The 13,347-nt window shown below is 35.1% G+C and overlaps 1 protein-coding gene across 3 annotated transcripts in view; it reads left to right on the top strand.

Annotated features, from left to right (window-relative positions):
- The window catches only part of VPS54 (VPS54 subunit of GARP complex), a 120,693-nt gene that overhangs the window by 87,415 nt on the left and 19,931 nt on the right, over positions 1 to 13,347 (top strand). For all 3 annotated transcript variants that reach the window (XM_063077607.1, XM_063077606.1, XM_063077608.1), the window contains 6 exons: positions 403 to 515; positions 4,119 to 4,182; positions 6,551 to 6,656; positions 7,529 to 7,616; positions 8,186 to 8,307; positions 8,421 to 8,501. In XM_063077607.1, the coding sequence (XP_062933677.1) occupies positions 403 to 515; positions 4,119 to 4,182; positions 6,551 to 6,656; positions 7,529 to 7,616; positions 8,186 to 8,307; positions 8,421 to 8,501 (574 nt within the window). The remainder of the gene's footprint in view (positions 1 to 402; positions 516 to 4,118; positions 4,183 to 6,550; positions 6,657 to 7,528; positions 7,617 to 8,185; positions 8,308 to 8,420; positions 8,502 to 13,347) is intronic.

The raw sequence follows: 13,347 nt of genomic DNA, 5'->3' as shown, positions 1-13,347 counted from the left end.
GAAGAAACTTAATTGACTGGGCAGCCAAATCCCTGATACATTTTTTTTTAATTGAAGATAAATTATGGAATTAAAATCACATTTCTTGGCTTTTCAAGTGGAGTTAGAGTGTTTACTTCTATTCAAGTACTTATCAGGAAGATTCTCAATAGGTTGACTTTTCTTTCCCACTCAAACAAGTTAGTTATGTTTCGTTGCTCTTCTTGGTTATGCTAAGATATATAAAAAGGGAAGTATTTTCTGAAACTATTGGTCCTGTTTATGAATGATTCCAATTTATTAAGGTGTTCAGCACTTTTATAATCTTATATACTTACTCAGCTCCTCTTTTCTTTTCAACCAGGGAAGATGGTGATGAAAAATGATTAAAGTTTACCTTCCTTTCTTTTTACTTTTCAATAGCCTTCTCTTAGACAATGAGCGCTGGAAGCAAGCTGATGTTCCTGCAGAATTTCAGGATCTTGTTGATTCTATATCAGATGGAAAGATTGCTTTACCTGAAAAAAAATCAGGGGGTATGTGCATTCTTTCACACATTCTCTTCCAATTTTATATTGTTTATTTATTTTGTATGGATGCTTAATATTTCTTTAGATGACAATGTCTATTGAAAAGCCTAGAATGAGTACTCCCAGCTTAGTTAGTAAATAATTGGCAGGAAAAGTATCTATGGTAATTCATAATAATAATTCCAAATCTTTATTGAGTGTTAACCATATGCCACATACTGGACCATGTGCTTTGCATGTATTACTCCACTTTATCCTCACGACAGCCTACTATGAAGGTACTATTATTGCCTTGTTTAACAGTGAGGAGGCTTGAGGCTTGGAGGGCTTAAGAAATTTTGTACAAATGATGAGCTGGGATTTGAAACCAGCTTTATATAATTTCATAGCTATATTCTTAACTACTGTACCATATTATTTAGAGATGTATTCATTCAGTGAACACCAGTTAAGCTTCTACTTTGAGTCATATATTGAGAGATAACAGTTATTCCTACTTTAAAAAACTAAGTCTAATGAACAAAACCAAAAAATATATAAGAAATCACAGGTAATGCAGTTATATAATAGAGAAGACCAAAATGTAAGGAACTGTAGAGAAAGAAAATGATGAAGGAAGGGACAGGGAGGTAGTAAAAAGTCTGGAAGAACACAGAAGTAAAAAATTAGAGTTTCAATGAGAGAATTGGCATTGGTATGAAATACAGGTTGGTTCTCATATGAAAAGGATGAAATGGCTGGGAGTTATTTTTGTAAACAAGTTAAAGCTGAGTTATCATGTGATGATAATATAAATTGATTTACAACACCTCCTGTAATACCAGATTTGAAATTATGAAGTTCTTGAATATTTTTAATGGAGGAGGCAGTTGCACTATTTCAAATTTTCTGCATTTAATGAAAGTTTAAATCTCTACATAGAAGTATTTTTAAATTGTGTACTTCACATTTGCACAAAATGCGACTACACTACAAGAGAAAGACAAAGTAAAATACAGATAGTGACCATTAGTTTGACATGTAGGAGATAACTGCAATCCCAGTGGAGTAATTCAGTGGAGTCAGATTGCAGTTTGGTGCTAAGTAACTAGAAAGGTGAGGAAGGGTAGACAGCTTTTTTTCAACAAGTTTAGCTGTGAAGGAAAAGTGAGTGATGAAGTGATAGCTAGAGAGATATGAGAAATTAGAGAGATTATTACCTTAATCCACTCAGGGAGTCAGGAGGAATTTTTTTTAAGGTAGGAGAAGTTGAATTATATGTTTATGCTTAACAGAAAGAGGAAGAAGATTGATTTAGAATAAGAATGAGAGAGGGGGACTTACAGGGGAAGGCACCTGGAATTGAATCTAGAGTTCTAGGTGTTGAGGAACAATACACAAGGGGAGATGGTAGAGAATTAATGAGGAGTCACGTTTATGGGATCAGGAGGGCTTCCCAAGCTGCTGACCTATGAAGCACCTTAGTTTATTTTAGGTTCTTTTTATAAGCCAGTAAAAATAACATGTTATATTGATTAAGCCAGTTATGTCTGGTACAAAGCTGTTTATAGAACACTTTCTGTTGCCATGGCGCTTGAAGGTTCATGGCTGACTACTTATCAGCAAAATAAGAGATAAATTCCTCCTGTACAAAAGTTCTCAGGATCCCGGGTTCATTCAAAGGTCAGATCTCAAGGAGAGGGAGAAGGGGGAGACAGGCAAATGGGAAGCCAGCATTGCTGGCGTAATTCCAAAATAACAAGGCCTCTGTCAACTTGTTATTTACTGCCTCACATCTAGGAAAAGGCTACCTCTTCTACCACTATGACAAGAGGGAAGGGGTTAAGGACAGGTATAAAACAGATTTGTTCATATGGGGCAGAGGGAGGAATTGAAGGAATTAAGTAAATTTCTGTTATATAGTGACCATTTTTAGTAGGGAATAGTGTTGAGTGGCAGTTACAGTTTTTTAATTGATTATATGATATTAGCAAAACAAAAGCATTCAAGTAGCAAAAGCTGAAGGAAAAATAAAACACTGACCATTCTAAATCACTAGTTTAAAGTTATATGAGGGTACTTCAGAAAGTTTGTCAAAATGGAATTAAAAGATAATATGAATCTTTCCATGAACTTTTTGAAGACTTCTGGTAAGACTTAATCACTCATCTACTCTTTCAAGCTATATTTGATTGACTTCCCACTATGTGAGATGCTATGCTGGATGACTAGGACATGTTCTCCGTCTATTCCACTGTTGTACAAACAAATGAATTTTTAATTAAAATTATAAATGTAGAGTGATTGAATTAACCATGTGTTTTTTTTCCTGCAAAGTGATTGCATATTTTCACTTTCTCTTTGAGGATACTGATGGTCCGATGGTAGGAGGTTTTTCTTACATACTTGTTTTTGCCTCAGTCTTTTTTTCTCCCCCCCTTTTTGGATAGCATAGGTGTATGCTGTTAGAAGTCCATTAACATTACTAGTTTTTATCAAGTTAAGGATTCTAGGTTATTATTCATTCATCCATCATACATTTCTTTTAGTGCTTGCTTAGTGCTACACAGTTTGTTCTTAGTACTCTAGAATCTCATCTACAGGTCCATGAGCTAGATACTGTCACTATTATCATTTGACAGATATGGAAACTGAGGCGCAAAGAGGTTAAAAGCAACTTGCTTAACGTTACATACCTAGTTAGAGGTAGAGCTGGGATTCAAACGCAGGCAGATTGACTTAGGGCCCTTTCTCTTATCTACCATGCTATGCTGCTTCTCTGCAATATAGAAAATTGGTTAAGACACAGACCTTGCCCTCAAAAAATTCACAGTCTGACTTACATAGTGAATTGTGATTAAAATATATATCACACTGGACTTCTTTGCTTGAAAGAAAAGAGGAAGTAGACATTTCATGTCTTAGAGTTCTAAGGGACTTAAAGCTTAGGGAAGCATAATGACTTGCCCATGGTAATTTAATTAATTTGGCTGGTCCTGGACAGTAATCTAGTCTACTATTCTTTTCATGTCAACATGATTAATTTTGTTTTATAATGATTAGAAATAGCACATGCTGAAAATAAAGTAACTTCTGGGTTTAAATTTTGAGAATTAAACATATAATCTCTCTACTGAATTTAGAAATTAACTTGTATTCTAAAAATAATAAAAATAAAGACAGCCAGTTGAAATGCTAGTTCTGCCTTTCCAAACTAATAACAACTTTTTTTTTTTTTAGACTACTTACTGATCATCTACCATGTGCCAGGCCTAGGGGATAGGTGATTTGCAATCATTATCTCTACCATTAACAACAACCCTGAAAGACAGATATTGTTATCTGCATTTAATAGATAATACATATTGAGACTCAAAGAAGTTAAGTAATTGGCCCAAGGTCATGCATCCAGTAATTGGCATATTGGGACTCAAATCCAAATCTTTCTAACTCCAAACCCCATATACATTATTTACTCTGTGCCAAATTGCTTTCCAAGAAGTAGGTACTTATTTTCAGAAATGAGATAGTTCCAGGCCCTAAATAGCAACTGTTTTCTTCAGCTTTTTCTCCAGTGTTTTGTTTCATCTTGTACCCTTGTCTCTCTTGTTTGTTTGCTTTACTCTCTAGCTACAGAAGAAAGGAAACCAGCTGAAGTTCTCATTGTTGAGGGACAACAGTATGCTGTTGTTGGGTGAGTGACACATTTTTCTTTATTAGTTGAGTCAATTATTTAAAACATTAAGTTTTCTAGTTCCCCATTAAAGTGAATTGGAAATTTTGGATTAACAATTTTAAATCCTACAAAGAATGTAAAGGAAAATTTATGGATTCCTTTTCATTTTCTATATTCTAGTGCATGCTTTATCCATTAGGGACTGTATTGGCTTAACAAAGAGGACTTGATTTTTCTCAGATAACAAGAAATCTAGATAGTCCAATGGTGATGTAGTGGCTTCATGATGTTATTATACCATCCCAGGCTCTGTCTTTTTTTCTATAGCTTTCTCAGTGTATAGTATAACATAGCAGTTTGAATTGTGGGCTCTGAAGACCACGAAATGTGGGAAATAGTGCTATACATAGAATTATTGGGAAAATTAAACAGGTAATACATGTAAAGAATTTTATTAGGTTCTAGCACCTAATAAGAAGTTGATAGTTGTTGGAAGTTATTTTCATGGTTATCATTTGAGTCATTAGGTCTTTACTCTTTTACCAATAAATGTACCTCAAATTCAAGTTAACTAAAAAACAAATTCCGGCATTGTTTGTCTGGTACTATACGTCTTTTAATAACTTGGTATTAAAATAATATCTTCTTTTTTAAAAAAAACTTTAACAGTACTTCGTAATATAAGTATTTTCATATACATGATCTCATTTGATCTTTACAACCACTTTATGAAATAGACACATCAGGGATTATTGTTTTCTTTCTACAGTTAGGAGAGTTGAAATTTAGAAGGTTAAGGAGATAACATAAAGTGACCCAAATGGAGGCAGAATTAGAATCTAGGTCTAACTCCCAATATCTAGACCAACATTCCTTTTCACTTTTCTTCTTTGATTCATGTCACTGAGTCTTTTGTGAAAAAGCCACCCACACCAGGAAGAATGTAACTCTATGTGCCTTTGTCATGGCACTTACCATACTATAATAGAATTATTTATTTATGTATATGTTGTATATGTCTCCCTGGTTAGACTCTGAATTCCTCAAAGGTGGGGATCATGTCTTACCATTTTAGTTTTTTGGGGTACCACTATAAGCACTCAAAAAATGTGTATAGAATTGATTCTTTTTCTCAATGTGTGTTCAAGTCTGAATTACACATGTTCTAAACTTAAATCTTTGTTCCTTTATTTTCTGGAGTCCTTCCCTGTTTCTGGTAGGGCATAGCTTTTTTTAACCTCCCTATAATCTCATCTCTTCAATCTAATTATGATTTCCCTCTTTAACTACCCTTTGTCTGGTTGCTCTTCATGTACTTGATGGAAATGGTCCCCTCTGGCTTATCTGGCTTTCTGGCTGTTTAGGCAAAGAGGCTACTTGCCAAAGAACTGAACTACCTGGCTAAAGGGTATCTTCTGAGAGATTACAAAATACAAGCAATGGACTCATGCCCAGTAAAGCAGACTCTGGGAGTATGCGTAGGGAATAAATATATTGTCTGATAAGCTGTTATAAAGGCCAGACACTATCCTTCTTGAATTGCTGTTCCTGATATCTTTCAGATTTTTATAAACCATTATTTTACATAGATCTCTCATTTCTGAGCATCTCATTGAATTTAGATGTTCTACAACGAATTACTCTTTCCCTCTTATTTTCAGTTTTATTTAATCTTCCAGTGGTATGTCTTTTCAACTTGTGACATGTCCTTCTATTAAGCTGATAACTTTATCATTTTTGGAGAACCTTTTGTGATCTACCAATAAACTTCTTGGTGGTTTTTGTTTTTTGTTTGTTTGTTTGTTTGGCAGCTAGCTAATACAGGGATTGAACCCTGGACCTTGGTGTTATCAGCCAAAAAACTTAAGAGATATGTTGTCCTTAGAAGCTATGATAGCTTCTTTTTCATCTTGCCAAGACAATCTGGACTAGTTTCCCTTCATGAATTCAATTATTATGATTGAGAATCTACTACACAGGTAACCAGAAACACTGGGTAGGCTCTTTGTCAGTGTTTCTGAATTGACAAGGAATGGAATATCTGCCTTACTGAAAAGACTTTCATAATAAGAATGCCATACGGACAGTGCTATACTTATAGTGCAAAATTTTAGGAGCCACTCATCAGTGTTGTGCAAGTGCTGATACTGCAATTGCACAACTCTAAGAGTAAGTGCTTCCTTAAATTTCGCACCTTAGACTTCTCTCTTGCCTCACATTAGTCCAGAACCTGCTGCACTTATAGGTAAAACACATAATTTCAACAGTTACCAATATCAGTATATCCTCAGAGATCCATTGTACTGGTAATTTGATTTTTATGTATTGAATCATTTTGATTTTTCTTGTTTTGATTGCCTATTGGGTCATCATTTTTTTCTTATAGAACCGTATTACTGTTAATAAGAATTATCCTTGAATATTGCCAGTGTGTGGATAACGTCCCATCTGTTACTACTGACATGCTTACTCGTCTGTCAGATTTATTGAAGGTATGTATGACTTCACCCCATTAAGGAAAAATAGTTGGAAGATTTATTTCATTAGGGTGTTACTAGTCTTTCAACTCTAAGGTCAAATTTATCTTTAAGACTGTAGTTTTGTGACATTTGATTGTGGTTGAATCACAACATATTACTGCAAAAAGGCTACCTGCTTCCTTCTCACTCCACATTTAGTGATTTCCTCATTACACCAATAGAGTTGTTAATGACATTGGAGACAGGAGATGATTTGTTCGTTAGGTGCTGAACATGACTGAGGCCACTTAGGTCAAAAAACCTGGACTGGTTTCAAATGTGCATGGAAGGAATTCACTGAACTTTACAAAATTCATCTCACTAAGGTTAGAGATTTTTCTTACATCATTCTTTCAGACCATTGATGTACAGTGAAAATGTGATGATAATTTTATTCAGCCATTTCATATTAACATATTTTTACTTGCTAGTAGAGAGGAAAGGCTTTATTTTTTTCAGACCTCTAATCTATCAATTATTTCTGTCTTGAAATTGAATTGGTATGTTTTAATTGGGGAAGATTTTTGTTACTCTTTTGAAAATGGGACTTTCCAATAAGAATGACTGAAACAGAACTAGTTTTGTGAATGCAAATAAAAGATTTAATTTCTGAAAACCGATTTTTAGAATTTCTCAACTTTTTTCTTACCAGACAGTAAATATCATTTAGAATCTCCCTCCCTTTTATTTGTTATTACATATAGATAGTTGATTCCACTAGAAAATTCACTTGGTTCTTGAATGAGAGGAAAAAAGAATGTATTTTTAGAACAGTTAACACACTGCCGACATGTAAATAACAGTTTTAATAAATTGTTGGGTTTTTTTCCTCCTTCCTTTGTTAGTACTTCAATTCAAGAAGTTGCCAGTTGGTTCTTGGAGCTGGGGCGCTGCAAGTTGTTGGACTAAAAACGATAACCACAAAAAATTTGGGTATGGATTCTTGCATTTAATTCACATGCTGAGGTGTTACAATGATGTCACTGTATTTATTGTGTTTTTATTAGACCTCATGTTTTCATGACTCTAACCAAAGGATCTAAAAGTGATAAATGCTACCTCACTCTTTTATGTATCATCATAATTGAAAAAGTAACCTCTGGGGAAAAATGAGGGATTTCCACTATAAGATGTATTAGTTATTTGGAAGTTGTAGCACTCTAGAAAATGTTAAAATGTAATTAATGTGTGTGAACTGCATTAGGGTGAAAGATATCTGAATGTCAGAAGAGAATCAATTGTCTTAGTAGCATCCTCCTACTAGTAGGTAATGCTAACAACTTGAGTCCATTAGGAAGGCATCACTTTCATGACATTATTCAATACCACCTTATTTTCCTAAGCAAAATGAAGTATGTTGTCTTCTGCCAAGGTGCTCTTAATTTATAAAATAAACTGCGATCTGTATAAAATTAATTGACATTCTTTATTTGATATGCAATTAAAATCAACTAATATCTTTTTCTGTTTTTCCATTATATACCTGTTTCCTGGATCTTCAGCTCTTTCTTCACGTTGTTTGCAGTTAATTGTACACTACATTCCTGTGATCCGGGCTCATTTTGAAGCTCGACTACCATCTAAGCAATATAGCATGCTTAGGCATTTTGATCATATCACTAAGGTAATTTTTCATATATTTTCTATTGGAGTTTCATAAATTTAGTTGCTTAATTGTTAGGTATTTTTTAGATGTTTCCTGAGGACTATAAAATACAATATCGTTTCTCATTACAGGACTACCATGACCACATAGCTGAAATATCAGCTAAGCTTGTAGCGATAATGGATAGCCTATTTGACAAGCTATTATCTAAGGTAATGATTTATCGAAATTATTAGGCTTTGCTTAAAGGCATTGTAACTTTTCATTTTATAGATAATAAGTTAAGATGTGATGAGAATCTAAATTTTCAGAAGGTATTTACTAATTGGTAGAATTTTTTTTTTCTTTAGGAAAGTGTGACCATTTGCTGTGGCCAAGGCCAACCATAGTAGTCTAACCCACAGTTGTCTAAAAATTCAAATTATTCAGGGTCTAGAAACCAACTGAATAAAAATTTCAGATTTCCCAGATAGTTGATATTCATCTTCTAAGGGGCTGGAGGGAGTAGGGGAGATAATTCTAAGGATGATATAAACCCTACACAGAAGTATGTTTTAGCTACATTGACAAATGTGTGTGTACTTTCTTCAAAACAGATTTTAGTTTGAAGGCCTTCAAGAGACAGAATCAAAATGACAAAGATCAAAATAGAAAAAAAAGTAAATAAATTATTTGAAATAAAATGTGTTATTTTATTTTCTAGGTCAAAAGTGCAGAGTCTGAGGTGCTCTTATTGTTTCACTCAGAGATTAGTCAATTTCAATATTCGTTTCTTGTTTGCTTTTCATTCCCATTAGGTCACTAAATGAAGCAATGTTCCCTAAAGAATTCTCAAATATATTGGGAGGGTATCTTCAGAATAATGTTAATCAGCCCCAATTGCTTTTGCCCTATCCCTTACTCTTTCCTTTCCCTAAGTTCTTCAATCCATGTTTTCAGAAGAAAGCAGAAATTTTATAACTTGAAAGTTTGAAGGTTTGTTTGGTGTATACTTTTTGCCCAAGATCATATTTAGAGTATCCTTACAAGAAACTTTATAAGCAAGGAACTTTGATTTGCTTTTCCTCCTAATTGCATCCTTCAGATTCTGAAATGGCAGGAGCAGCAGGCACATAAGAATCATAAAAGGGCAAGATGACGTGGTGGCCATTCACAACATAGACATGTGCCTAAACCTTTGAAGATGACAGTGAGAAAGAAGTGCTCGGAAAGTAGTACTGCATTTGTTTTAGAGTTCTCAAGTTTTAGTCACAGGATCCCTTCACATTCTTAAAAATAATTGAGGACCCCAAAGAGCTTTTGTGTAGGCAATTTGTACCTATCAGTAAGTATCATATTAGAAATTAAAAGTAAGAAATTTTTAAAACACTAGAATACACAAACACATTCTATTAGCCTTTAGAATGTTGACGTTATTACAAGTCATCTAAAAATCTCCACTGTTCAATCATGAGAATGAATGTAAAAAAGAAAAATGGCATCTTAGTATTATTATGAAAATAGTTTTTACTTCCCAGAATCCCTGAAAGGGTTTCTAACTCCCAGGAGTCCCCAAACCACACTTTAAGAACCTTTGGTGTAGTTGACAAAACAGATATTTTATGTTTCACTTTTAAGAAGCTTAAGGAAGTTATAGTTACATGCAAACCAGCCAGCCACCCCCCCGAAAAAGAGGTGAAAAAACATGCAAAGATATCTATACAACATTAATGCCTGTTAAATTAGTTTCTAGTTTTGTATGGAGAAAAAGTATTATTGTTTAGAAATTCTCTATTTTCTTCATGGGTGCCAAGTACAAGCTAAATTGAAAAGTAAATCTATTCCACCAGTTTCCTTTTTGATATACAGCATTCTTCTGTGTAAGAAAAATCAATAACACGTGCCTGCCCTCAAGAAGTTTAATATCTAACAAGGCAGAAGACTGTAAACAGCTAACAGTGCAGAATAAAGTAAATGTTAAATAGTGGAACTAAGTAATAGACCCTGGAATATAATGCAGCAAAGCTAAAAATGTGCCAGTACTCTTAATACCCTGACTTTAATCTTTCATTTTGGTCAGCCACAGAGTTTTTGAACCAGAACTACAACTGTGGCTAGACCTTTCCCTGTGACAATTTATTTTCTTCTTTTTTTTCCTGTAGAAAGAGAATTATATAATGAGTTTCCCATATATTCATTACCTATATTTAACAGTAATCAACAATTTTTTTTGCTAAAATGTTTTATAATAAATTTGAGGCAATATATTTCATCCCTAAACACTCAAGTATGTGTTTTTAAAAACTAAGAACACATTCTTACATAACCATACTGCCATTATCACACCTAACAAAATTAACAATAATTCTTCCATAATATCTATCTCCTATTTGAAACTTACCAATTGTCCCAAAATATCTTTTACAATAATTTGTTTGGACAAAGGTTTCTACATGGTCCACACATTGCATTTGGTGATTGTGTATCTTAAGTCTTTTATAAACTAGAACACCGCACTCCCCCACCACCATTATTTTTTAAAATATCATTGACTTGTTGAAGAATGTGGCCAGGCTTTTATAACATATTTTCTGTACTATCCTCGACGTTGATGGCTTCTCCTGTTACCCTTTGCCACTCCTTGTTCTGTTTGCTTTCATGTGTTGCCCAGGAGTTTGGCCCTGTTTTTATTTTGTTATTGTTGCTGTTGGGTTTTTGGCAGCTGATCAGTACGGGAATTCAAACCCTTGACATTGGTGTTATAATACTGTGCTCTAACCATCTGAGCTAACTAGCCAGTCCCTGACTCTGTTTTTATTTATTTATTTATTTATTTAAATCGAATCATAATTGATTATACATATTTTGGGGGTTCAACGTTGACGTATGTTGATCAAATCAATATTACTAGCATATATATTATTACAAATCATACTTATTCTTTATGCCCCTTATCCAATCTCTCCCCATCTCTCTTTTCCTTCCCCCTCCCACCTCTTATAACCCTAAATTTCTTCTCTCCTTCCAAAAGAGTAACGGTTAAACTGTAGGTTTATTGCCTAGATGATCTGTCCAGTGCTGAGAGGTATGTTCATGTCCCCCACTATTATCGTAGAGTAGGTGCTCCTTCTAGCACTCTGGAATGGGCTTTCTGGAGAGAGATATCCTCTTCTTTTCTTTGGTCTCCGCTAGTGACTCTCCTCGTGTCAGTGCACTCGAGTGGCTGGCAGGCCATGTGCACAGTGGTTGTGGCATCTAGCCGCTTTTGTGGCAGCCGTGGCTATTGGGGTGGCTGTGGTCACATGGAAGGATGTTTTTGGCGTGCTCCTTGCCTGGCTGCAGGAGGAGGCGTTGGTCCCTGGCTACATGCCTCAGAACCCCAGGCAGACCCTGTGGCAACGGTGTCGTGGCTGGTTATGGGAGGAGGCCTGGCACTGTTTTTAAGTCATACCAAAACAGCCAACAGTGTTTGGTTTGGGTTTGCCTTTCAGTTTTTAGCTTTCATTTTCTTATCTGAAATTTTAATTTTGGGAAAGAAGGATGACCCAGTAATATAATATAAGCAGATTCTAAGAAGCTAATAAGTAAGGGTACCATTGTTTGGGTAGAATGAAACATTAATTGTACTAATAGCTAGACTAATGTCCTAGCCACTATTCATTTATTCATTCATTCAGTAAGTAATATGTAAACCATTGTGTTCACAAGGATGCATAAGCCTTTGATCTTGTTCTCAAATATGAGCAAAATATCTAGTACAGGAAGTATGTCGGTAACTACCACAGGAGGTAGAATATATAAAGTGTTATAAAGAATTGATGTAGTGCATTGTAGCTTCTAATGTTTTGGAAGAGATAGTTCCAGCTGGGGAGGAAGATCTGGGAAAGCTTTATAGATGAGGCATGCATGTAAGTTTTGCTTTTTTTTTTTTTTTTTCTTTTCTTTTTTCGTGGCCGGCACTCAGCCAGTGAGTGAACCGGCCAGTCCTATATAGGATCCAAACCCGCGGCGGGAGCGTCGCTGTGCTCCCAGCGCAGCACTCTCCCGAGTGCGCCACGGCTCGGCCCGTAAGTTTTGCTTTTAAAAATAGATAAGATTAGGGCAAATGAAGTTGAGTTGCAGTGATCTCTGAGATAACAGCATGAGCAGACATCTTGGTAGAAATCATAAGAAGGCAATTCAGAGTTTTGGAGTCAGTTAGACCTAAATTCAAATCCCATATTTGTCACATATTAGCCATGGAAGAACCTTGGAGAAATTTTTAATCTCCTTAAGCCTCAGTTTCTATCTGTAAATGGGGATAATAGTAGAGCCTACTTCATAAGGTTGTAGTGAGATAATATATGTACAGCACTTCTCTTGTATCATATGTCTGACTGTAACAAGTTGTGTTAGTCTGTTTCTGTTGCTTATAACAGAATACCTGAAACTGGGTAATTTATAAGGTAATAAAAATTTATTTCTTACAGTTTCAGAGACTGGGAAGTCCAAAGTCCAGGGAACACATCTGGTGAGGGCCACAGGATGTCACATGGTGAAAATGGCAGGAGCAAGAGAGAACAATCTCTTCACTTGTTCTCATTTTAAAACCGTTAAAACCATGCCCTTAGTTACATGAGTGGATCAATCCATTCACAAAGGCATAGCAGTCCTCACAATCGAATCAATTCTTAAAGTCCCCACCTTTCAATTAACATAATAGGATTTCCCACCTTCTTAACACTGTCACCATGGGGATTAAGTTTCAATGAGCTTTGGGAGGACATTCAATCCACAGTACAAGTTTTAGTAAATGTTGACTGCTAAGGCTTTTGCTGTTGTTAATAACAGAGCTCATAGTTCCACTTAGCTTATGCATTAGGGTGGGCAAACAGAGGAATGGGAGATATGTTGGAAAGATAGTGGAGAGCTGTGAGTTCCAATAGAAAGCTAAGCAATTTTAATCAGGTTTATTGAGGGATAATTTACATTCAGTAAAATTCACCCTTTCTGAGTATATGGTTTGATGACTTTAACAAATATATGTAGTAGTGGAAATACCACAATCAAGATGTCTTTATCATCGACAAACTTTCTCTT

The sequence above is a fragment of the Cynocephalus volans genome, chromosome 14, assembly GCF_027409185.1.
Source record: "Cynocephalus volans isolate mCynVol1 chromosome 14, mCynVol1.pri, whole genome shotgun sequence".
Classification (NCBI taxonomy): domain Eukaryota; kingdom Metazoa; phylum Chordata; class Mammalia; order Dermoptera; family Cynocephalidae; genus Cynocephalus; species Cynocephalus volans.
Note: the sequence above shows the minus strand (reverse complement) of the source record. Positions and strands in the feature narration are given on the sequence as shown.